The 25,091-nt window shown below is 36.0% G+C and overlaps 5 protein-coding genes and 1 pseudogene across 6 annotated transcripts; 2 read left to right on the top strand and 4 right to left on the bottom strand.

Annotated features, from left to right (window-relative positions):
• Window positions 1-6: 6 nt before the first annotated feature.
• Window positions 7-574, bottom strand: LOC108850667 (uncharacterized protein At4g14450, chloroplastic). The gene has a single exon (XM_018624161.2). It carries the CDS (start codon window positions 543-545, stop codon window positions 249-251), a length of 297 nt encoding a protein of 98 aa, XP_018479663.1. The 5' UTR covers window positions 546-574; the 3' UTR covers window positions 7-248.
• Window positions 575-2,679: 2,105 nt separating this feature from the next.
• On the bottom strand, window positions 2,680-4,417 carry LOC108850629 (uncharacterized). Its single transcript, XM_018624129.2, has 5 exons — window positions 4,239-4,417; window positions 3,473-3,587; window positions 3,317-3,406; window positions 3,121-3,219; window positions 2,680-2,998 (listed from the first exon to the last, which is right to left on the bottom strand). Exons 1-5 carry the CDS (start codon window positions 4,304-4,306, stop codon window positions 2,882-2,884), a joined length of 489 nt encoding a protein of 162 aa, XP_018479631.1. The 5' UTR covers window positions 4,307-4,417; the 3' UTR covers window positions 2,680-2,881.
• Window positions 4,418-4,769: 352 nt separating this feature from the next.
• LOC108842557 (galactinol synthase 5-like) lies at window positions 4,770-6,323 on the top strand. Of its 2 annotated transcripts, none has more exons than XM_018615509.2 (4): window positions 4,770-5,351; window positions 5,473-5,796; window positions 5,882-6,016; window positions 6,102-6,323. In XM_018615509.2, exons 1-4 carry the CDS (start codon window positions 4,962-4,964, stop codon window positions 6,321-6,323), a joined length of 1,071 nt encoding a protein of 356 aa, XP_018471011.2. In that variant the 5' UTR covers window positions 4,770-4,961. The 2 variants fall into 2 exon arrangements, with proteins under 2 accessions (XP_018471011.2, XP_056850221.1); XM_056994241.1 differs by having other exon boundaries at window positions 5,918-6,016.
• Window positions 6,324-8,172: 1,849 nt separating this feature from the next.
• LOC108842564 (protein FRIGIDA-like) lies at window positions 8,173-9,520 on the bottom strand (annotated as a pseudogene).
• An 845-nt stretch (window positions 9,521-10,365) lies between these two features.
• On the top strand, window positions 10,366-14,560 carry LOC108850611 (1-aminocyclopropane-1-carboxylate oxidase homolog 6). Its single transcript, XM_057003979.1, has 4 exons — window positions 10,366-10,875; window positions 11,107-11,428; window positions 11,541-11,798; window positions 14,330-14,560. The coding sequence occupies exons 1-3, from the start codon at window positions 10,382-10,384 to the stop codon at window positions 11,790-11,792; spliced, it is 1,068 nt and encodes a 355-aa protein (XP_056859959.1). The 5' UTR covers window positions 10,366-10,381; the 3' UTR covers window positions 11,793-11,798; window positions 14,330-14,560.
• Window positions 14,561-14,803: 243 nt separating this feature from the next.
• On the bottom strand, window positions 14,804-16,341 carry LOC108850605 (RING-H2 finger protein ATL1-like). Its single transcript, XM_018624106.2, has one exon. The coding sequence runs from the start codon at window positions 16,127-16,129 to the stop codon at window positions 15,017-15,019; it is 1,113 nt and encodes a 370-aa protein (XP_018479608.1). The 5' UTR covers window positions 16,130-16,341; the 3' UTR covers window positions 14,804-15,016.
• Between the last annotated feature and the right edge of the window lie 8,750 nt (window positions 16,342-25,091).

The following is a 25,091-nucleotide window of genomic DNA, read 5'->3' on the forward strand; positions in this document are numbered from 1 at the left end:
ATATATTATGTTTTTCCCCATAATTCCATCATGGATTTTCATGAGTTCAATACTATATATACGAAGAAACAACGTCAAACCCAACATACATCTTGCATAAAGATAAACATTAATATATATTGCTACGTACATATAACCTATGAAATATTTATATGATTATAGTAACCCATGGGATCGAAGTAACCCATGGGATCGACATATTAAGTATATATAGTTATGTATGTGGTAGCCCTAGTATTAAGAGACCGTTAATTTGGCCATGCAAACGGCTTTTTCGATGACGGCGCTGGCTGGTAGTAAAACGGAGCGGCCTGCCACTTCTTGAAAATTGGCGGCTTCTCCACCTCTTTTCCCCACCGTTGCTCATCCCTCTTCGTTACCATTGGTGGCTTCGGTGGCGGTGACTCCGTAGGTGATAGAAGGGGAATGGGCACTTTCCAATTGGTTTCGGATGGGTTTATCTTTAGAGGTGGTGGTGCCCGCCGCTGCAGCCTACTCGACTTCCGGTTTCCACCGCCAGATATATTTCTCGACGTGGAAGACATCGCCGGTGTTTTTTGTTCTTCTTTGTTTTTTTTATAATGTCTACGGGTGGGAGTATGTGTGCTATATATAGTGGGGTGTGTTCAAGTGTGTTTGGCTTGTATTTTGGTTAAAACGGTCGAATCTTTTACGATTAGTTTTCCTTTTATTTTCAAGTATTTAAAGTATTTTTCCTTTTGACTAGTAGACTAAACTAATCATTTATAAGTTTGACTATATTCTCTTTTGCGAGGACGATATTTTCCCTCTTTTTCATTTTCGGTTTCTGAAAATATTTTCTTTAGTATATATAGTTGGAAAATTAGTAAGAAATAAGATTAGTTTTTCATTTTTTCAAAAAAAAAAAAAAAGATTAGTTTTTCATAGTTATACAATTTGTGAATCTACGGCAATGCGTGGAATTTGAAGTATGCTTTAGGTTGGTTCAACCGGGTGAATCAACTGTTTTCAGCAGTTACCTAACTCTGGTATAATTGCATTCAGTTTATAAAAGAAATTTCTAAAAATACTAACTCCTTTTCCAATCAGTTTGTAGGTTTGGCATTGTTCATAACTTTTGTTAATACCTAATAAATTTCTGTATGTTTTTTAAAAGCAAAAGAATGATAAAGACCATATGAACTTTAGACCAAGGAGATAATATAACTTTTGTTTCCTATACCAACTTTAAGACTAACCAATCCCTTTATTACCTATTTTAATTTCTGAGATTTTGTATGCCACATATAATGGAAAGAATCGTATTCTAGTTTTAAACAAAAGGTAATATATCTTTGCATAATTAATCACTCTCTTAGTATAATTACCAATGAAACTAGCGGCTCATATTCTTCAGAAATAACCTTTAGCAAAACCCAAGTCATATATGACAAAATTTGATGTGACATTATATTTACGCATATTAAGCTTGTCCATTGGATTACAACTAATATTAAATAGATGTACAAAAAATTAAAACTCTCGTAGATGCCACTTGTATGTGTTTAAACGGTTTGTAATGGACGGATCACATAAACAAACTTTTTTGTTCAAAGTTCAATAATTCTTGTTCCACTTATTATTTCACAGTGACATGGAAAAAAACAAAACAAAAGAAAGATTGTAAACAGATTCGTCTTAATGATAAAATTAATGCAGAAAAATGGTTTATGCTGCCGAAATTTGTCGGAACAATAAGGGGCTGTTATTGGTTTGTGATTTAAATAAAGTTTTGATGATTTTCAAAGCTAAATAGTTTGCTCAATTTAATACAAGTTTTGATGACTTTTAGATTTTCTTAAAATTTTGTTAAAGAGTTTTGTAGATTATTAGATTTTTTAACTGAAGATAATCATAAACTTTTGCAGAGTTTATCTTTAGATATTGTAAAATATTTTGTTGTTGTACATTATCTCTCCAATTTTTCAGTTTGTATTTTGGTTTTGTTTTTTCTCGTCTTTCTTGTCTGCAATAGTTCTTTCATTAACATTGTCTGCAATAATTCATATTTTTTTCTCATTGCTCAAAATCTTAATTTTCTTCTCTTTGCTTTTGATAAGGACCTCTGTATCACTTCCCACTTGTCGCTACCGTTGCGTCTGTAACTAGTTTAAACATTTATAGGTTTGTGTCTTTAATTGGTATTTTACTAGTTATATCAAACTTGTGTTTAAACTTTACAGTGATAAGAGGTAACAGACGTGTTTTTTTTTTTGGTAAGATGGTAACAGACGTGTTAGAGTTACGGTAGAAGGTGATAGGGTTTCCCAGAATTAAAATTTGTTAAATTATAAAAAGTCTTTGAAAATACATGATCAATGTGCAATACTTTGATTCACAGATTTTGTGAAGAAAAATACTAAAAATCAGTGAACTAATAACAACATACTTTGAAATCATGATAAAATCAATTATTTTCATTTGTATTGAATAACACAAGATTTTTAATGATTTTGCAAAATAATAAATCCAATAACTCCAGATTTTTGTAAACTTGTAACTACTCATTACAAATTCATAAACTAATAACACAAGACTTTAACATAGTTTTGAAAAGTCTTATTTGAATAACACTAGAATCTCTATAAAATCCAAATCTATATAACTCTTTATAAATACACAATCTAATAACACCCCCTAAATTATGATAAAAAAAAATTGTATGATCAAACAAAAGAAAATTCTTAGATCTCAAAAATAAATAAAAACTAGAAGAGACAAAAAAAAAATAGAATTGTGACCAAGTCTAGAATCCTACGGTAGAAAAAATTGCAAGGAAGACAAAATAAAGGCAAGGCTTGAACACATCAGAAGCTGTTCTAAAGCCTGATAAGCGTGTGTGGAAGAGAATAGCACAGCTCTAAGCAGCCTTAGGCTTGGGTATCCTCTTCTTCAGGTTGCTGCTCTTTGAGGAGGTCGTAGTCCTCGAATTCTTCATTCCAATGAAAAATAGCAATGCCCCCAGAAGCGCAACGCTCTACAATCAAACAATATAATGCAAAAGAATGAGACTCATCGGAAGGATGGTTTATTAGAATATATGCCATAAAGGAACATTTAAACAAAGCTAAATGAAGAGAGGTGTGTTTTAGACAAAACCTGCAAGAACTCAGTCAATAGAAGGGAGAACTGGCGGTCCTCGGGTCCATAGTTGTAGAAATCATATAAGATGGGACTGACAACCACCAAGTAGAAAGCCTACACCAAACAAAGTTAAATGAAAATAAAAAAAACTCAATACAAACAACTAAGTTTTGAATATTTTTATAAACAGAGAAATGAAGCAAGTCCTAACCAGAAGATAGGCACCAAAGACGTTGCCAACAACAAAGAGTAAGCCTCCGAGCCCTTTCAGAGCAACAATTGCCGATACGACTTGCTTCACCTTTTACAAATTCGTCGAAAAGTCAGAAGACACATAGGTTTAAGCTATCAACAAACAAGACAATACCTCTATGTGGGGAAATGCTACTCCTAATCTGGAAGAGAGGTGTGCTTTGGCCAGATCAAGCTTGGGAGCCAACTCTTTAGCTGCTGGACCACCGTCAGATCCAAAATCATTGAACCTAAAATAATATATCCCACGAAGAACTAGTTCAAATTCAGTAATACGATCCGCAAGGGGACATTTTGAGAAATCTTTAAGCATATAAACTATTAAAGCTTTCAAGCAAAAACAGATGTGTCTCTCCAATTATAGAGCGAAAATGTATTGTTTTGGCGATAAACTTGAAACAGTAACCACCATATCTCACATAAAAGGCACATAAACAGAGACATAACAGTCTCCTAGGATCTAACTCTTATGTATAAATCATTAATGAACCAGACTAGTTAGTTCAGGTTGAATCAAACTCTTTCCCTTTTAGAATATACGAAAACTTTTCTTTATGTGCCAATCTCTAAGTGGAGAGATCACAAAGTATCAAACTTTACATTGATAGATACGAAATTCAAAAAATAAACACGTTCAGAAAAGAGATCTCTATCAAAAAGCGCCCAACTTTCAAAGCTAGATTCATCAATTAGACAAACCCTAGATCTGCCCTAGATGCGCTTAGACCAAATCAAACAGCTTTGCGGATGGTTCTATATCGAACCGGAGCTAGCACGATAGAAATGAATCAAAGAAGATTCAAAAGATTGAAACGCGGGTTCGGAGAAAACGAATCGAGAAGGGAGGAGGAAGAGATGGGATTTGATAAGAAAGGACTCACATTTGCCATGCGGAGAGGATGAATAGAGAAGCGAAGAGAACTCTTCCTAGGAAAGAGAAGAAACCCATTTCTTCTTTTTCTCTCTAAAGGGGTCGCAGGTCTGGTTTGTCGTCGGAGAGAGGGGGATTCTTTTCTCGGTCGGAGCTTATGTTCTGTACTTCTGTTCCTCTGCTTTGTTTTTTTTAAATATCTCTACAAATGATTTTTTTATATAACCAAACCGAACCAGTTAAATTAATAAAACCAAACCAAATCTTATTTATAACCTTGATTGGTTTACTGATTTTAATAATTTTTAAAACTCGAATAGACTCTCTAAGCCATTTTTAATGATTTTAATAACATTATTATTAACATTATATTACTAGATTTCGATACTCAATTTGAAATCGCTAAATAATTCTTCACTGAAAACTTTATATGATCCAGTTTCTCTTTATTTAAAGTAGGTGTTAAGGTAAAATAGGCAATCTGGATTTCATAACTGATTTAAAATGTATCTGATATCTAAGAAATCTTGGAGTAATTTATCTATATTTCCATACTTGGAAGTTTCATATTCTTTATACATAAATTCAAAAATCTTTAGGATACCGACTTGGCATACAAGATTGATATCATTTCCAAAATCATGTTGGTATTAAATAATGGAAAAGGATATTGAAATCCATAATTAATTCTCTCATTTAATTCTCATATCTCTCTCTTTTGCTATATAAGAAAATGACTACGTCTTCCTTTTTCCACACACCTAAAGTTACACACAAGAAAAAAAAAGTTCAAAAGTATATTCAATCGTTTGAGATGAACAAGATCGAAGCTGACGTGACAGTGAATGTTAATGGTGGCAAAAGGGCTTACGTCACCTTCCTTGCTGGAAACAAAGACTACTGGATGGGTGTGGTTGGTTTAGCCAAAGGACTTCGTAAGGTGAAGTCAGCTTATCCTCTTGTGGTGGCCTGTCTTCCGGATGTGCCAGAAGAACACCGTCAAATCTTGGTGGCTCAGGGATGCATCATCCGTGATATTGAAATGGTCATTCCTCCAGAAAACAAAGTCGGTTATTCCATGGCCTATTTTGTCCTCAACTACTCCAAACTTCGTATTTGGGAGGTAAGAATCTTACATGCTATAATATAATGATGACTGTATATCTTTATTTTGTCAACATTTACCTTGTTTCATGTCGAAACAAACTAGCATATCTAACGACTTATGAACATATATAATGCAGTTTGTGGAATATGAGAAGGTGATGTATTTGGATGGAGATATTCAAGTGTTTGGTAACATTGACCATCTTTTCGATACTCCTTCTGGGTACTTATACGCGGTTAAAGACTGCTTTTGCGAAATATCATGGTGCAACACTACTCAATACCAGATCGGTTACTGCCAACAGTCACCTGAAAAGATGACATGGCCGGTGGAAACCCTGGGTTCTCCTCCGCCTACCTATTTCAACGCTGGTATGTTACTGTTTGAACCAAATCTTGTTGTGTACGAGGATCTCCTTCGTGTTGTTCAAATCACTACTCCGACGTATTTTGCTGAACAGGTTTGGTTTCGTCTTCTTCCTTTTTCATTATTTAATTTGAGGTTTGATTATTTTATGATGCTAATATTTTTTTTATCCTTTGTAGGATTTTCTGAATATGTATTTCAGAGACACCTACAAGCCGATTCCTTCCACCTACAACCTTGTATTGGCTATGTTATGGCGTCACCCGGAACATGTTGACCTTAACCAAATCCATGTGGTCCATTACTGCGCAAATGTACGTTTTAATTTGTATTAATTCCATAATCCTTTTCTTTTCTTATTTTTAGATGTAAATACTCATGTCTGAATCAATTTTATAGGGCTCAAAACCATGGAAATATGATGAATCCGAAGAGCACATGGAGCGTGAAGACATAAAAATGCTAGTGAAGAAATGGTGGGAGATTTATGATGATCCAAGTTTGGACTACAAGAACTTTATGGAAACTGAATCTAAGTTGAATCCGATCACTGCTGCAGTCTTGCCTTCCAAGGAGTCTGATGGTGATGTTCTCACCAGCCTTGCCCCCTCAGCAGCATAGCCAATCTTTTAGCCGAAGCTATACTATGGAACCTTTTTTTCTGGTTTTTTGTTTTTCTTTTTAAGAAAGGTTTAGCTATATATATAATTTTATCATAATTATATATAGCGACCTCGTTTGAGTTTTATGTTAATGTTTGTGAGACTATAGGTTGTTGGTCTTGTGTTCTGGTTTGCCTTTTGTGTCAATGCCGACCTTGACTATCAACCATGCATGCGTTCTTATTATCTCTTTTGTTTTATCATTAATCAATAATAAGGATTCTCTTTTGGCTTTCATTCTCTATTACTATTCGTTCATTTTTTTAATTAAAAAATTAATATATATATATATATATTTGTTAGAAAATCTAATATGATTCATGAGTATTATATGTCTCTGACCTCTTTTCAGCTCGTTTGAAACTAAACCTCTCTCTAGAAAATAATCCTCTGACTTCTTTCTAGGTCATTGTCGAAAATCCTCGCTACCGGCCGGCGGTTCGGCGTCCTTCGCCACCGTCGGTCCGGTTACCGTGTCTCTCTTATGTATTTTTAGCTTGTTGCCCTTGGTTGGACTAGGTAATATTTAGAGAGCTTTTTAGATCTAGATTTCAGATCCAGAAGATCAGTTGTTTCGGTGGTGACTGGGTTTCCGTCGGCGTGTTGTCTGGCGTGGTTCCTCCGCTCCTGCTCTGCTTCAACTTCTAGGGTTCTGTCGGTGGGTCTCTGGAGTCTCGTCTCCGATCTGCTGCTGGACCTCTATCTCTGTTCTGTAAGTGGTTTCTTCAGTCGCTTCTAGTGGTGGTTCTGATGAGGTTAGGTGGTTATGCTCTTCCTTGATTTCCTTAGCAACGGAATAGATTCTGTTGTTGGTTGTGTTATCATGTGGCTCGAGTTGGGTTCTCCGGCTTGTTGTCAAGGAAGAGGGGTTACGACCCGTTCTAGTTCTTGGCCGTGGGTGTTTGAAGATTAATGGTGTGTCTCTTCTTCTCCCTGGGGTAGGTTCGTCTCTGGTTACCTTGCGGCTCTTGGTGTGCTTCCAGAGCAGTAGACTAAGGTGTGGGTGCTGATCCTCCCCGAATAATGTTCGGCCTTTGAAGTCTTCATCTTCACTCCTCCAGCTTCGTTGGTTTCTGTTACTTGGTCGGCTGTTCTTTTTGATCTTCTCTAAGCTCTCTAATTGTTATTAGTCTTAGGTTTTATGGTCTGTATTTTGTTTCAGAGATTATCTTAACTCTGATTCCTTTTGACTCTAGAAGAATCGGTTGGTTCTTGCTGGCTTTAGACTCTGAAAGTACCTGTTACTTGTCAGCTTAGCATTTCACAAATGTATTCTTGTTGTATCCTTTCAAAGTTCAATGAAATTTCCAGTGTGAAAAAAAAAAAAATATGTCTCTGACCTCTTCTAGTCCACTGTTGTCAATTGCGTTGGTTATTTCTAGGACTTGTTCTTTTTTTTTTTTGAAAAAGTACTTGGACTGGTTCTTCTTTTCTAAGTTGTAACCAAAGTTTCCTTTCATTGAATTTTCAGCTGGACGAATCAATTTAGTAGGCAGCTCTTTCTTCTGCTGCTTTGTTGCATCTTTATACTTTTGGGCATATTATTAGACCATCCACAATGGTGGCATTGTAGGAGTAATCCTTAGGATTAGTTTAATAATTTTTTTTTCTTTTTACTTTTTGAATAGTTAAAGATTTGAAACCAAATGTTGTGTGCAATGGTGTTACTTTAATAAGTCTTTGTGTTTTCTTGTTACACACAAGCGTTTCTCTATTTTCTTTTCTTTGAACAAGATCAAAAACAGAACAAAAGAAGATGAACCATATGGATACATATACTTGTGAACAGAGAAAAAAATCTATCTCAACCACAACATGAACATCAGCACACTGTAATTAATAATGATATGACTCAAGAGAATTACGCAAAAACCAAAACATATAGCAAGATCCAAGAATGGCTTTAAAAAATTGTCATGGTATATGATCTTTCTAACTTCACAAAAGAAACATGAAAAAAACCTGCAATTTTCATATGATCATAGGCAGATACGCTTCTTCCTAACCCACTAGGTGGAACCATATATTCAGGAGATCTCATTAGACTTGACTGATGAGGAAAACCTGATACTTGGCCGAGGTAGCTACTCACAAGAGCTGATATTTCATCGGCGTCTATGTCTCTGTGACTAGGGAAGCTTCGGTCACGGTATACAGGAGAATAAGATGAGGAAGCTGTTGGTGGCATCTCCATGTCTGACAACCTTGGACGTTTCATCTGTTGGCTATACAATCTCTCTCTCAAAAGACTCCTTGCTCATCCTTAGGAATGAAGTTAGAATTGAAGAAGCTGAAAACCTCTCCTCCATCCCAAAGGTATAAACCCTCTCAAGAGCTTCAATATGCATTCCACGCTTGATACTCGAATCAACTATACCTACAGTCCATAGAGAAACCCTTTTAGTCAACATTGCTCAAGACTTGATTAGAGTCAGCACCAAAGTCGCATGATTTTCACTTGCAATATCCAAAACCTTCTAACAAATTACAATTTTTGGATGTGCAGCTTTATAACGTATCACTCAACTCTAGAATGCTATGCTCTGTCCTATTTTATACTCGCAAGATCATAAGATGAAAACTTGATTCTTTCTAAACTCATTCTACACCAAAAGAAACCACCTTTTGTAACGTAAATTCATCAACTAAATAAAAAGAACAAGTTACCTGACATCATAGGGACAAGAAACGGTGACCGTTTAAGAGCACCACCAATCCCATCAACACCACTCCGCCTAACCAAATCCAACAGATCCACACTCTTAAAACTCTCCGGAATCCCAAAACAAGCAACCAACAGAAGCAAACCCCTCGCGTCCATACCCTCCGCTGCACCCAACCCTCCTACACCCACCAGCCTCCTCCTCCACGCAACACCAGGTGGAACCATATCATCAGTCAACCTTAGAACGCTGGACGCCTAACCGGAGCTTGATGAATCCGACGACCGGTCCGAAAGTGCGTTTAGCCATCTCCTCTTGGATCTGATCGAATTCCATGATGGAGAAATCAGGAGGCGGATCGAACTCAGGCGTCGTAGAAGAAGAAGAAAGAGGATTGTTCTGTTCTGTTCTGTTCATGACCACTCATGCATTGCCACGTTTCTAAAGATTCAATCCTTAAACACCTTAACTAAGGATCAATCCTTCCATTATCAACTTTTTTATTATTATTTTTATTTTATTTACCTAAGTTAACGTGCTAAGGATTGGTCTTGGACCTCCGTTGCACATGCCCTTACACGTGTTCATGTGTATGAGTGCACATTGTGTAGGTTTCAAGTTGATTTCCCAATAATGAAGTGTAGACTTAGAACGCGAGTGTAAATATATTTTTCAAGTTTGAACATATAATATAATGTATCTAAATCTTATAATATATATTTAAATCAACTAGTTTTATCAAAATATAAATAATTTAATATATTTGGTTTGGAATTCATAATCTTACGAGCTTTCTTTTATAACCAGACTGTAAACTGTTACCAATATTTTCTTTCTATTAAATTCAGAAAAATATGAGGTGTAAACTAGAATATTAGTTAATAAAAAGTATTTGAGGAAAATATAGAAAAACTTTCAATATGAGGAGGATTATTCCATCCATTCGTTTTTTTTTTTTTTGGAGTTTTCCTGGTTGTGAATGTTTATGCTGACATCACGGCTAACAAAAACTAATAACGTCATCAACGGTCATTGTCGTTCCCACACACCAAAGATCAAAATTTCAACCGTGGATCGTCGCTGATATGCCTCTCTTATATTTTCCTTCACCTCATGATCATAACAAAGAATAGTATACCTATGAGGAGATATTCCCTTAATAACTTATCGACCAACAAATTTTAGCAAAAAAAAAAAAAAAACTTATCGACCACATGAACGAAAACGTATACCATTTTTCTTGATACTCAAAGTCACATCAAGATCCATATTACGTATAACATTCTTCTTCTTCGTCCTATATATAACGACGCACTTTTGTGAGAATTTTCGAAATAGTTTCAAAAGAACAAATATGGAGATCGACTCTTACAACGAGCGCAAAGCTTTCGACGAGACCAAGGCAGGCGTTAAAGGTCTCGTCGACGCTCACATCACTGAGGTTCCTAGTATCTTCCGTCTCCCTCAAGGTGCCTTATCCGACAAGAAACCCTCTGTTTCAGCCTCCGCGATCCCTATTATCGACTTAGCAGACGTAGACGTGTCACGTGAAGACATTGTTAAGAAGATCAAAGATGCTGCAGAGACTTGGGGATTCTTCCAGGTGATCAATCATGGTGTTCCTTTAAGCGCGATTGAAGAGATCCAAGATGGAGTTCGTAGGTTTCATGAGCAAGATCTCCAAGTTAAGGCATCTTACTTCACTCGTGACCCCACCAAGAGTGTTGTCTACAATAGTAATTTTGATCTGTACAATCCTTCTTCTCTATGTGTTAACTGGAGAGACACCTTCGTTTGTTGTATGGCTCCTGATCCTCCAAACCCTGAAGAGATCCCATTGGCTTGCAGGTATAAATATTGTTTTCTCTTCAAACATCTTTGGAAGATATATTGATAACTAGGTCTGGATTTAAGATTTTGTGGAATATAAATATTTACTAAAATTTTAATAGAATATTTTATATAATTTGGAGGCTGATTTCTTAGTATATTTCTAAAAAATTTGGAAACCAATGTCAATATTTTACTATGCTGTGCTCAAATTCGGTTCTGAATTTCTAACTGACATAATTGGCTCAGGGATGCTATGATTGAGTACTCGAAGCATGTGATGACTTTAGGTGGTTTACTCTTTGAGCTTTTCTCAGAAGCTCTTGGTTTACACTCGGAGACGCTTAAGAGCATGGATTGCATGAAGGCTTTGAATGTGCTCGGCCATTATTACCCTCCTTGTCCACAACCCGACCTAACTTTTGGCACAAGTCAGCATTCCGACAGCTCCTTCATCACCATTCTTCTTCAGGACCAAATCGGTGGTCTTCAAATTCTTCATAAAGACTCTTGGGTCGATGTCTCTCCTATTCCCGGAGCACTCGTCATCAACATAGGAGATTATTTACAGGCAATATATTATTTCGGAGCTTTTAAAAGTATATTATTATACAATGCACAAAAAAATATATATATATACAATGCCCTTCTGCTGAGAAACCAGGATACCTTTTAATATGCAGATAATAACGAATGACAAGTTCGTAAGCGTGGAGCATAGGGTGCTTGCAAACAGAGCTGGACCGAGGATTTCTGTCGCGGCCTTTTTCAGCACAAATATGCTTCCCAGTTCAACGGTTTACGGACCAATCAAAGAACTTCTCTCTGAAGAAAACCCTCCAAAATACAAAGACTTCACTTTAGAAGAATACAACAAGGGATACTTTGAGAAAGGCCTCGATGGAACATCGCATCTGTCCAGGTTCAAGATATGAGGAACACCTAAAAGAGTATTTTTTTTTTTTTTTTTTTTTTTTTTTTTTTTTTTTTTTTTTTAAATTACCTTTTCTTATTAGATACCATTTCCAAATAGTCTTACAATGCAAAAGAACAAAATGAAACGATCCGAAAAGTAACAGCAGGATCAATCACAAAAAAGAGCTCAACTTGAAACTCAATCACAGCAGAAGTCGAAATTGCAATAACACTCACACTTCCAATGAAACGTACTTGAAGAAGCTATGGTTGAAAGTACTGAAACCAAAGCTGTAAGTATGAAGCGCCAACCAAATTATAAGACTGAGTACCTATCCGAGAAAACCTTTCCTTTTGATCCAAACCTTGAAGCTTGGCTCTTAGAATTAACTGCAGCTCTTGCATCAGAGAAGAAGCAGGCCGAGATGATGCATTATGAATCCTTGAGTTCCTTTCTTTCCAAATAATATAAACTGCCGCTTGGAAAATGATCTTACACATTACTTTGAGCTTTGCGACATTCGTACAAGACCTTAGCCACACCATGGTCTGCTCAAAACTGTTAGGAGGTGAGAGTGGAGCTGCTCGAAACAACAAATTCCAAAAGTCCATAGAAAAAGAACAAGCAAAGAACAAATGATGCATACTCTCATCAGCTGAATCACACAAAGGGCACAACGGAGTAACATCCAAACCCCACCTTCTAAGCTTATCCCGTGTCGGCATTCTATCACGAGCAGCAACCCAAGTGATGAAAGAATGTTTTGGGATATTTCCTGAGAACCAAACCGAGGAGTACCAGGCGACAGTAGGTGGCATCGGATGTAAAGTACTCCACGTCAAAGAAGAAGAAAAAGCAGCAGGAGGCAGATGCATAGTATTACGCCATAGAAAAATATCTGGGAGAGAAGAGTTTATATCAGCGGGCAAGTCAGGAAGGCAAGCGCGCATCAGTAATAAGATAGGGTGCCTTCCCCTTGGCCTAGACCAAGCACCCCTTAAAGCAGCTTGTTTGACAGTTAGCGCTGAGCTTAATCCAGTGACTCTCGGACCATTTGCTCCTGTGATATTGATCAAGGGTCCTAGCCCTGTCCAATTATCATGCCAGAATGATGCAGTGCTCCCAGAACGAATCTGACAGATCAAAAAAGGTCGTGCCAACTCCCGAAGCGTAATCAGTCGACGCCAAATCCAAGAACCAGTTCCCGAAAAGTCTGCTGTCCAGAATTGTCTCTCTTGTATAACATAGGATTTAATCCAGGCCACCCAAAGAGATCCTGTTTCAGCAAATAACAACCAGATGAGCTTCAAAGAGAAAATCCGATTCGCGTCTGCTAATCTTCTCAGACCAAGACCTCCAGCCTTTTTTGGAGTGCATACTGACTCCCAAGAGACCTTTGCATTCCTAGCTGAAGTAGAAGTTCCACTCCAGAGATAGGCGTTGCATATTCGCTCCAGACAGTCGATACACCCCTTTGGTAAAGGAAAAACAGCTGCCCAAAAATTAAAAATGCTGTACAGGACAGATTTTATTAGCTGAAGTCTCCCCGCGAATGAGAGCTGTCTGTAAGTCCAAGAAGAGATTCTTCTGGTAACCTTATCAATCAAGGGCTGATAATCGTCTCTTTTCATTTTATTTGGCATAAGAGGCAATCCCAAATACTTCACAGGAAGAGCTCCATAAGCTAAGCCAAATCTTTCTGCCATCTCTTTCAAAATGACTGCATTCCCACCGTCTAGAAAGAGAGACGATTTGCCCAGATTTAGACCCAATCCCGAGCTTAAATAAAACGAGTTCAGAATGGCAATGATTCGTTCCAAAGACTCTGATTCACCATTAAAAAATATGAGCATGTCGTCAGCAAAGCTGAGATGGGTTACTAGAGGATCAATGGCTCTAGGATGAGGGAGAAACTGGTGCTGCAGAGCGGCTCGATCTAGTTGCTTAGCCAAAATGTCCATGGCAATAACGAACAGGGAAGAGGAAATGGGATCTCCTTGGCGAAGCCCCTTTTTCCCCGGAAAAAACCCAGCAAGCTCCCCATTTAAAGCTATTGAATAGTGAGGAGAGGAAACACAAACCCGAATCCAATTCTGGAGATTTGATGGCAGCTCAAAGGCTTCCAAGATGTTGAAGAGAAACCGCCAGTCCACATTATCATAAGCCTTCGTGATATCTATTTGCAGACAACCTCTGGTAACATTCCCTTCTTTGTTAAAATCTGAGACGAGCTCTGATGCAAGGAGGACGTTCTCAGTAAGTATACGCCCTTTAACAAAGCCGACCTGGTTCCGTTGAACAATCTTTGGGGTTAATTCCTGCAGACGAGAGGCAATCAACTTGGAGATAACTTTGTAGACGGTATTGCACAAAGAGATAGGCCGGAAATCTGAAAGCTTATCCGCAGCTGGAACTTTTGGGATTAAAGAGATAACGGTTGCATTCACCTGTCGAGGCAGAACCAAGGTAGTGAAAAAACTTTTAACAGCTGATATAACATCTGAACCCACCAGATCCCAAGCTGAAGTGAAAAACTCAACAGTGAAGCCATCAGGCCCTAAAAGAGTAAAGTCTTTTGTTTGAGTTAAGATATATGTGCATCTGTTGAATCAGTCCTTGTCTTGTTTTCCATTTCAAGCTACTTCCCTTTCCCTCTTAGCTTCCCTATAACTAAACCACTACCAAAAATAAGTAGGGGATTGTGTGGTGTCACCGTGTCAGCATTTATAAATTTCCATCGATGCAGATTTATGTTGGATCTACAGAAATAAAATCATTGTTTGTGTATCGGAGATTCAGAATAAAGGTTGTTACTTCAGTGTTGGGGCTAATTATCATTATTTATGCAAATTTTATGAAATTGTTCTTCGATTTATAGATAGTGTTTGAAACAGCTGATGAAATAATTAAGTCATGCTTATTTCGGTTCTTGAGTAAATAAAAGTCGCCAGCAGTATGTGTGACTTGTATTATGTTTCCATAGCACATTTAATGTTCAGAGAAATCTATTCAAATAAATTAAACTAGAAGTAACACTATTCCGTTACATTTCCACGATACTATTCAAATCCATCAACTTCTTTTGATTTACAAACAGTGCACACACTTATGGTTCTCCTACTTCACCCTCCAAAATAATTTGAATCACTTCACCTCTAGATATAACAATTTTGAAAAATTCAATAAAACAAGATTTAAAGAAAAAAATAAAGAAAGGAACAACAATTAGGATTTCAAGTTCAACTAAACAGGCAGTATTGAGGAATTTCTAGAACCTCTACTACTTCCAAAAGAGAAGAAACATCTCTTCAACACTCTGTTATTACCATCACCACCACTACCGCTACAATCTCCAACCATCACTGGAATCTCCCCGGTATTCCGACCAATCACTTCTTGAAGCTCCAGGTACAGCTGGCGATCCACTGAAGAATCCATCGAGACTGATCTTCTTATGGGCTGAATTTCACCGAACTGATGATCTTTGCCACGAGTATTGATGCACTCATCTCCTTTACTCGTCACTTTATGAAAGATTCTCTCTTTATTATGCATTGCACCATGATCGAATTTTCTAGGGGAAGGACTGATCAACACCTCGTCCGAGGTAGCCCTTTCTTGTTCCGCAAGAAAGTCTCTGTTTCTCACGCTTCGTCTGTTATCACCATTACTTGTCCCGAGCTCAATCACCAAGAAGTCATCGTCGCCTCTTAAAACCTCGTTGCTAGGAGGAGTAGGAAGAGGAGGATTATCCACTGGTGAAGAATTTTGAGCAGAGATTAGGTCAAGAGAGAAACTTGCGTCCCACGAAACGCTGGTTCTACACAAGGGACAATTCGCGTTGCTCTGAAGCCAAATATCGATACAATCAATGTGAAACACGTGACAACAATTAGGTATAATCCTCAGCTTCTCGTCTTCTTGGAATTCGTTTAAGCAAACAGAGCATTCTTGTGAGCTCTTATTCTGATCTTCTCCTCCTCCTCCTGAAGCAACGTCTCTCTTCTTGAACTTGAAGATTGGGATCGCTCTGATGGCTGACTCGTCGAGACCTCGGTTTAGCTCATGAGGAGTGTATATCATTAGAGGGTTCTGATCACCGCTTCGTCTGCTGCGGCGGCGGAAGATGTCGATTTGGTGCCAGTTGAGACAGCATTTTATGACAAAGATGTAATAACTTACAAGCAAGAGTGCAGTGGCTAAGATTCCGATCACTGCCACGGCGAGAATGGGAAAAGTCGTGCCGGAAGAGCTTCCTCGTGGAAATATAGGGCTTGTGAAGGTAGTTGAAGGCGGTGGCGGTGGCGGCGGATACGCCAGATTGTTGAAAGGGTTGCGACGGTCCGTTGGATCCATTTGACTAGAAAGGTCTGAATGAAAATATTACTTCAGGGTAATAATGTTCATAGAAAAGAAACAAGAACCAAGTAAGATTATTTTCTTGTGAATCTTTCTCTTTCTCTAATCAAGAAGCTTAAGAGTTTGTGTGTGTGTTTATATACGTATTTGCGTGTGTAAGAGAAAGACCAGAGAGTGGTAGAGAAGAAAAACAGAGATTGAGTAAATGAGGTGGAAGAGACAGAGAAGGAGTTGGTGAGATTTCAGAGGCTCTTAATATATTTATTTAACTTATCATCATCTTTCTGAATCTTTTAATTAGTTTTGATTTTTTCTCGATCTATGCGACTCGTTTGCTGTAAGATTTCTTTACTTTAACATTTCTTCTGTAATTTTCAGTGAGGAAAACAATACGAACAAGTCTTACTTATTACAAGTGGCCTCACTTAATGATTAATCTACATTTTGATTATAATTTATTTGGATCTTCTTCTGATGGTGAAAGTTTTGTCTGTCCATGTAGGTTAATTCATATGTGATGATGATAAAATTGGATTAACTAAACTTGTGGTACCATTTTCCCAAGTATCAGAATCTGTAAACTCCAGCTAACCATGATTGTCAGTTGCTCATTAAATTGATTCTCTTTTGGAACAATTAATTATTGATACTTTAATTACATGGTTACTATTCTTGTAAACTACCGTGAAGAAAAAAAATTTAAAAAAAAGAATGAGAAAAAGTCAAATCCACCGCAAGAAAAACTCAAAGTTTTTGCTTTCATTTTTTTATTTCGTAATCTAGTTTAGATTTGTATAAAGTAAGAAAAAGAAATGACACTGGCAGACAATATAAAAAGGACAAGGTAAGGAAGACCATGTTTCCTTACTCTGTCGTGTATGTATGTATGTTTGACGAGTTTGGCTTACGACAGGTCACGGAACAGGTTCGGTGAGATATACAGGTTCGTGTTATTTTTAAATATTTGTTATCAATAATGTAACATCTCCAGCAAAATAGTAGTAGCAGGTAATAATGTAAAATACAGACCCTCGGCACGATATCTCATACAGAAATTTTGACAATGGCTTCGGCTTCGGTAATGTTGACATGTTGTTAACCTAGTTGCATTGTCATATAAGTTGTGTATAATCGACTTTGTTGTTGTTAAAGGTGGATAATTGTTAGATTCGGGTTAATTATGGGCTTCACACTTAAAACCAATTGGCAATTAGTGGATTGACCCTAACCCTTTATATAGTAGTAGAATAATTCTTATATTTCCGATGTGGGATGTTTCTCATCAATACCCTCCCTCACGCTCAGACATCTAGGTCTGAAGCGTGGACAATTGTGGGAATAACATCCACAGAGGGTCCAACACCGGTGTAGTAGTTGTAGTAAATTAGGTCAAAAGGATCTAATCGCTCTGATACCATGTTAGATTCGGGTTAATTATGGGCTTCCAACTTAAAACCAATTGGCAATTAGTGGATTGGCCCTAACCCTTTATATAATAGTAGAATAATTCTTATATTTCCGATGTGGGATGTTTCTCATCAATAGGGTTAATTATGGGCTTCCAACTTAAAACCAATTGGCAATTAGTGGATTGGCCCTAACCCTTTATATAATAGTAGAATAATTCTTATATTTCCGATGTGGGATGTTTCTCATCAATACCCTCCCTCACGCTCAGACATCTAGGTCTGAAGCGTGGACAATTGTGGGAATAACATCCACAGAGGGCCCAACACCGGTGTAGTAGTAGTTGTAGTAAATTAGGTCAAAGGATCTTGTCGCTCTGATACCATGTTAGATTCGGGTTAATTATGGGCTTCACACTTAAAACCAATTGGCAATTAGTGGATTGACCCTAACCCTTTATATAGTAGTAGAATAATTCTTATATTTCCGATGTGGGATGTTTCTCATCAATAATAATCCACCTTTTGCATGGACATGGATATATATTTTTGTAAGAAACTATAGCTTTATTATATCTCAAATTTTCTAACATTATAAAATGGAAAACGTGCCCACGACAGGAGACAAAACCCTAGTCCTAGTGGAAATTAATTTTGAAATATAATTAATGATTGTCGTCCCTTGAATAAAACTTGTTCTGATGAAAATCGAGCATTTAAAAAAAAAATCGAGCATTTTTATTAGTTGCCCTCCCGAAGAAAATCTCAATTGTCAGAAAATATAGTGGGAAATATGAAATCGCAAATCGACAAAATTAGATTCAGATCCATGGTTACAAATAAGACAAATACTACCTAAACATGGTGGAACATCATATTTACAACGTATTCACTTAACTAAAGCTTTCTGTGAACGCTGGTGATCATATAACTATGTGATTTTAGTTATGAAATTGATCAGTATGCATAAGTATTTGATTTTAGCTATGAAATTAATAACCCCATAAAAAGTTCTTGGTAAATTGTTTATTTACGCAATATGTCTTTGGGAACCTAATAAAAGGATCAACATTTCAAACTGAATTGTTTGACGGTAACAGTTGACTTTGACTAGAGGATATGCGGTCCTGAGTAGTCATCAGCACGTGCCACGAAGACACTGAGACAGGATAGCAACGGTGAGAGGGATCAGCAGCACGTGATGTTTGGTCAATAACGTGAGTGCGTCAGACCATCAATACACGTCGCAGTAGACGTATATTATAGTTTCTCTTTTTTCCTCAACTATATATATATATATAATATACTTCTCTATAGTTTGTTTTAAAAGAAAAATATGGTTGAATTCATTAATTTAAATAAGCCAAATTTCAACACAGACTAATTTTTGATTTTAAATATGTTAAAATGGCTTTATAATTTAGAGACCCATATCCATCGGGGTGGCTTCATCCTCTTCCTCAATTAATAGACCCAATTGGGTAAGTTGCGTGAACCCTGTGAGCCATGATTAACTTGGGCTGTGCATTAAATTCAAATTTGTTACAAGAGTTATATCATATGTCATATCAGGGGAAAACGGCCATTTCATACCCAACATATCGCGATATGTTCAATTCATACCCGACTTATATGGCCGTGCTAAAACATACCTGAATTTATATGATCGTTTCAAAACATACCTAACTTATAATTTTTTGGCAAAATCATACACCAGTCGCCACATCACTTGCCATATCATCTATTTTTGTTCGTGTAGATGTAACGTCAGCTAATTTTGCTGACGAATATGTCATATGTATAATTTTAAAGAAAAAACTAAATAATTTTGTTATAAAAATATTTTTTTTTAAATGTAAAATTTATAATTTTAATATTTAGTAAAATTAACAAAAGTTAATTAATTAGTTAAATTTTAATTTTATATAAAAGATATATTTCCGATCCTATCAAAAGTCGTCTTTATAAGAGTTATTTATGTATTGTAATGATTCAAATGCAATATTAGTGTCGAGGACGTGTTACTCTTGATTAATGGTTTTGTTAATCTATTTTTTAAATGTAAATATCCATGATTAATAAAATGTAAGAAGTTTATTTTTACACTTGATTAATAAAGAGTAACATAATTTATTTTTACGCTTTATTAATCATTGGTATGTTATTACATTAAAAAATTAGATTAAATATAAATAACATACTCATATTAATAAAGCGTAATATGATTCATTTTTATGTTTTATTAATTATGGGTATATTATTTATATTTAAAAATTTAGATTAACATAACCATGATTAATCAAGAGTAACATGTCTGTAACACTAGCATTAGATTTGAATCATTGAAATAAATATATAACTCTTATAAAGACGATTTTTTATATGATCAAAATATTTACGAATATATCTTTTATATAAGATTAAAATTTAATTAAATTATTTTTTGTTAATTTTACTAAATAATAAAAAATTATAAAATTTTACATTTTCTAAAATTTATTTTTATAAGAAAATTATTTAGTTTTTAAAAAAAATTATACACATGACAAATTCGTTGCATCCACACGAACAAAAGTAGATGACATGGCAGCTGATGTGGCGACTGGTGTATGATTTTGCCGAAAAATTATAAATTGAGTATGTTTTGGCACGATCATATAAGTTCAGGTATGTTTTGGCACGACCATATAAGTCGGGTATGAATTGAACATATTACAATATGTTGGATATGAAATGGCCGTCATATCAGTAGTTATACGGATTTACCACCACACCAGATTATGAAAAGTGAAAACCTAATAATATTTTCGGTTAATGAAACCAACAAAAGTTATATATTCACTTGTACCAAAAGATTATGCATTGAACATATCGATAATTAAGATGTTACTATTTATAGCTCTAGTTCTATGTAATTTCTTTTGAAAAGATAGTTCTATATAATTTAAAAATAAATAAATTGAACTTTGCTTCTCCAAATAAAATTTTGAATGCTGTTCATTAGTTAATTATTTCATATAAATCATAAATTTATTTACTTCGCAATTGATATTTTGAACTTAAGAAGCTTCTTCTATCTGTTAGGGTATATGTTCATTTGTTAATTAATTAAACTTTTGCTTATGTGTATTGGTTCGTCATGGACGTACGTTGCCGATTATATGATAGATCGATTCTCCTAATAATAAATTAGAATATATGATAGCCAGTTAGTTGGTTCATGCACGAAGACGTAAAAAGATAGCTATATGTTGTTCCCAACCTCGAGATCCTTTACACTGGTCGTAATGGCGACAACAAAAGAGATTCTGATTCTGCTTCAATCGTAACCACGCAATATTTTTTTTATCAGAATTACTAATCTACAAAAAGAATGAACTTCAGTTTCAAATTTCATATTATTCACTTAGGTTAATTATAAAAATAACAGTATGATCGAATTTCGAAACACCCATAAAATCTTTAGTTACAAGACATGCAATAATTTAATAAATCTGTTTATTTTGTAAACAATAATTGACATATGATCCTTTAGTGTATTTCTCAATTTATATATAATACAGCATTTAGTTATTTACCGTGGACGGATTCAAAGTCTGATTTAGACGACATAAAAATAGGCTTGTAAACAATATTCTATAATGTGATGAAAGGGAAATGAACTCTGTACGGATACATAAAAGATCGAATCCACGACTAGCAGCCAAAAAGGGCTAACAAATAATTTTTAATATTTTTCTTACAGAAGCAAAAAGAAAGCTAGAAGAAGTAGTACATCTACTTTATGACTATGATAATGAATTAACCATCATCTAGATACATTGGACATATATCGCTTCTTTTTTTCAACTGACTTATCGTTAATTATAGATATTTTTATCCTAATTATATCACAAGGATGCATGAATCATTAGAAAGCCACACGTGACAAATTGGTTAATAGGTTTATAAAGTCCCATTTGGATAATAGTGTCAGTTAAATAATTGGGTTAATTTACGGATAAAAGATATATGGAATGTTCATTTATACGAATTCTCTCGTAGAAGTTTCTTATTGATAGTGACACATCATTTGATGGAACTTTTGAGTTTTTGTGGACCTGGCTAACTATAAAAGTTAAGATTTGTTGGCTCAAGATGTCTGTATGCAGTTATGAAATTCAGATTCTAGAGTATTTAAGATATTCTAGGTTGCGGATTTATGTTTGTAGAGATTATGTAAGTTTTTTTATTGTACAGAAATATCCTGGTTTCCATAGAAGTGAATTCAAACTAGTCACGTATTTGTATCCTACGTTTTCAGTTTATATGTCAGTCTTCTGTCTTTGACGATGCCAAAATTTTAATTTTCCAGTGGTCAGCGAGATTCGAATCTAAATCCGTATTGAGGCCGAAACTCCCTCAAAACTACTACACCATCCTCGTTTGGTTTTATGTAAGTTTATAATAACAAAATAGAAAGATTATATACATCGAGTTGTTATACGCTGATGGTCATGAAAATGTAAAAACCACAGAGTAACAACCACAAGTCCAAAGAAAAAATAGGGCCTATTATTCATTGGTGTCTTTTTTTTTTGTCATCTGCCTATTATTTCATTCACCTTAAAAGTTAACAGTACATTCACCACTTTCTTTACAAAATGCAACTTTCATAGCTAGCCACTACTAACTCCAAGCCTAAAAATCAGTCAAGTTCAAACCCCTAGTATACCAAAAAATAATTCCCTAGGGAAACAGCTTCAAGTCAAAGAGAGGCCAAACGTTTCTCATTTTCAAAGACCTCTGATAACCTGCTAAATATATATATATATATAAAATGGTAAGAACGGTTAAGCACTTTACTTCTTTTTTTTTTTCCCGTCAAGATGTTTTTTATAAATTTAACTGGACCAAGTCCATATTACAAACCAGAAAAATCCAAAAGCCCAAAAACAAAAGGCCTACAACGAGAATAAATAAACCGGCCCAAAAGCCCAACATTGAACCCGACACCTCCGATCGAAGCTCGCCTCAAGGGGCACGCTGGTGTACACGTGGATGCATCTGCATCGTCAGCACGGAACTCAACACCGCCGCCTCAACTTGACCGACCCCGTCTCAGAAAGCTGCCGGAGCACTACCACCGCAACCTCTTTACGTCGGAACTCATTAACCGCAGCACCTCCGACAAGACCAACTCTGCTCTTCACGCCTTGTCTTCTCAACATATATCATCCTCGAAAAAGGAGATCTCATCCGCTTCGACAGCTATTCAAGCCCTAGATAGACAAGCAAAAAACCGATCTATAATCGGCACCACTGCTTCCTCGCTTTAAGCAGTCACCACCTTACCGGAGAGCATCCACTTCAAGATCTCCTCCGCAGAAACACCCACAGCAATCAACCCGAGAAAAGAAACCAAACAACTAAGAAAAGAAAAGGATAAAACTAAACCCAAAAAGTCAAGGGTTCCTAGGCGGCAGAGTGGAGCTGTGAAAGCCTCCCCTCTCCGCGACCAAAAGCCGGCGACGGCGAAGCTGACAGAAGCTTCCCTTCCCGGAAACTGAAGCGACGACGGTGGAACTGAGCAAGCTTCCACCTCCCGCAGAAAAGCCGACGACGGCGGATCTTTCTGAGCCTCCACCTCACGGAGACACTTCACTACTACACATGCAAGGCGCTCCCTCTCCACCGAGAACCTCCCAACCACCGCGTCCGTACTCCAAACACCGAGCTTCCATTGAAGATGGTTGTGGTATCACAGCTTAGACAAGGCGATGGTTGGCAGGGCTGTAAAGAAGGGACACGGGGGAACACAAACGACGAGACGGAGAAGGTTCCGGCGACGGCACAGATGCAAACGCGCCGGCCGACCGCCGGAAACCCTCTAGATCTACTTTTTCTCTCTGACTTTCTCTCTCTGACTTCCTTTTTCTCTTTCTTTTACTTTTATGTGTCTTTTTAGGCCGTAAGTTCAAGTTTCACGCGTGTGGGTTCATGGCCGACTCAGGGCTTATGCTCGATCTTGTATGTGTTTGATATCATGCCAAAGTTGTTATTTAAAAAAAATGATGCTCGAAATTTCGGAACATTTAAATTGATTGATGACAAAGACATTAAGAGGATTTATGTTACAGAGAACTATCATGCAAGAGATGTTACAGAGAACTATCATGCAAGAGAATACCACAAACATAATAAGTCTTAGTCATAAAAATACCACGAATATCACAAACTTTGTGTTCAGAAATAATTTCTGAAATGAATGTAGAGCCATTTTCAGAACATCTGAGCCATCTACTAAAAAACATGTGTTTTAAAAAGAAAATTAGGATTTACTTGTAATTTTGGTAAAAAACATAAGATACGATATTTTGAAAAAATGGTCTGATATGTCATGATTATTAAAATGTAAATTTAAATACAGTTAAGTTAGTTTGGCTGTAACATGTATCCTAGTGATATGTGTTGATATGGTCGTGTACTAGAATTCAGTTGATATCCTACTAGAATTCAAATCCATGTTCACGCGACGAAAAATATGTTTAACTTAATTTCTACAATATTATCAGTTGGGAACTAGATTGCAAAGCGATTGCAAATATTTTGATTATAATTTTCATTATTCTTTTTGATTCTGTATTTATATTTACATATTTGTTGTTAATATAGAGTTGATAAGTTAATTACTAATTCAAAATATATTTTTTTGTAAACTGTACGCAAGCCTGATATGCTTAGTATAAAATCAAATTGCGAACATGATATTTAAATAGATGAAAAAGAAAATATGCAATAGATGAAAAAGAAAATCAATGTGAACATCATATTTAAATTACAAACCAGAGCCTGATACTCGCATTTATATATACGAACTGAGGTATCCATCAATAGTAAGACCAAGTTGACGCTTTAGACCCCAGTATTACTTAGTTTGGGGGTCCTTTTCAATAACTGAATATGTATATTGGCATAAATGATGATCAGTCGTTGAAGTTTCATAATTCAGTTTAGACGATGCTCAGTTACAAAAGAAAAAAAATTTAGTCGATGCTTTTGTGCTTTTAGCTCAACTTCAAATTCGACATGTCTTACTTTTTTTGGGCAGACAAAGTTTACTGTCTTTAACATTTTTTTTTGCTGAAAGAAATTTCCAAATGTATCAACTATGGTTATTAATACATATTTTTCTTAGCTGTAACCAAATTAGTTTTGGCAATTTTATTGGGTAAAGTTTGGAGAAAAGTTCTCATGATTATTTAGCCTTCTTGTTTTTGGTACTATATAGAATATTTTACATGCAAGTAAAATTAGTTTTTAGTTTCAAGGTACTAATTAAAAAAAGTGTATATATTTTTTTTAACAACAGTTTGTATAACTTATACTGCAATATATTCGTAAACGTTTTCTTGGTTGGCTAATGCATGTTCCGTAAACTTGGAGATATTACAAAATAAGAGAAATTGATGTGAAAACTCTCCAAAATGTAGTCATGTCAAAGGAAACTTTTGAGTCAGAGATTCAATGTGCATGAGTTAAAAGAGTATAAACTATGATCCAAGGGAAAATTT

The sequence above is a fragment of the Raphanus sativus genome, chromosome 1 (assembly GCF_000801105.2).
Source record: "Raphanus sativus cultivar WK10039 chromosome 1, ASM80110v3, whole genome shotgun sequence".
Lineage (NCBI taxonomy): Eukaryota > Viridiplantae > Streptophyta > Magnoliopsida > Brassicales > Brassicaceae > Raphanus > Raphanus sativus.

Bases quoted from the DNA above. Each gene is read 5' to 3' on its own strand.
- LOC108850667 (XM_018624161.2), bottom strand. From the start codon at position 545: ATGTCTTCCACGTCGAGAAATATATCTGGCGGTGGAAACCGGAAGTCG.
- LOC108850629 (XM_018624129.2), bottom strand. From the start codon at position 4,306: ATGGGTTTCTTCTCTTTCCTAGGAAGAGTTCTCTTCGCTTCTCTATTC. The intron at 3,588-4,238 runs GTGAGTCCTTTC...ATATTATTTTAG, and splicing joins ATCCTCTCCGCATGGCAAAT to GTTCAATGATTTTGGATCTG. The intron at 3,407-3,472 runs GTATTGTCTTGT...AATTTGTAAAAG, and splicing joins TAGCATTTCCCCACATAGAG to GTGAAGCAAGTCGTATCGGC.
- LOC108842557 (XM_018615509.2), top strand. From the start codon at position 4,962: ATGACTACGTCTTCCTTTTTCCACACACCTAAAGTTACACACAAGAAA. The intron at 5,352-5,472 runs GTAAGAATCTTA...TATATAATGCAG, and splicing joins CCAAACTTCGTATTTGGGAG to TTTGTGGAATATGAGAAGGT. The intron at 6,017-6,101 runs GTACGTTTTAAT...TCAATTTTATAG, and splicing joins TGGTCCATTACTGCGCAAAT to GGCTCAAAACCATGGAAATA.
- LOC108850611 (XM_057003979.1), top strand. From the start codon at position 10,382: ATGGAGATCGACTCTTACAACGAGCGCAAAGCTTTCGACGAGACCAAG. The intron at 10,876-11,106 runs GTATAAATATTG...TAATTGGCTCAG, and splicing joins GAGATCCCATTGGCTTGCAG to GGATGCTATGATTGAGTACT. The intron at 11,429-11,540 runs GCAATATATTAT...TTTAATATGCAG, and splicing joins ACATAGGAGATTATTTACAG to ATAATAACGAATGACAAGTT.
- LOC108850605 (XM_018624106.2), bottom strand. From the start codon at position 16,129: ATGGATCCAACGGACCGTCGCAACCCTTTCAACAATCTGGCGTATCCG.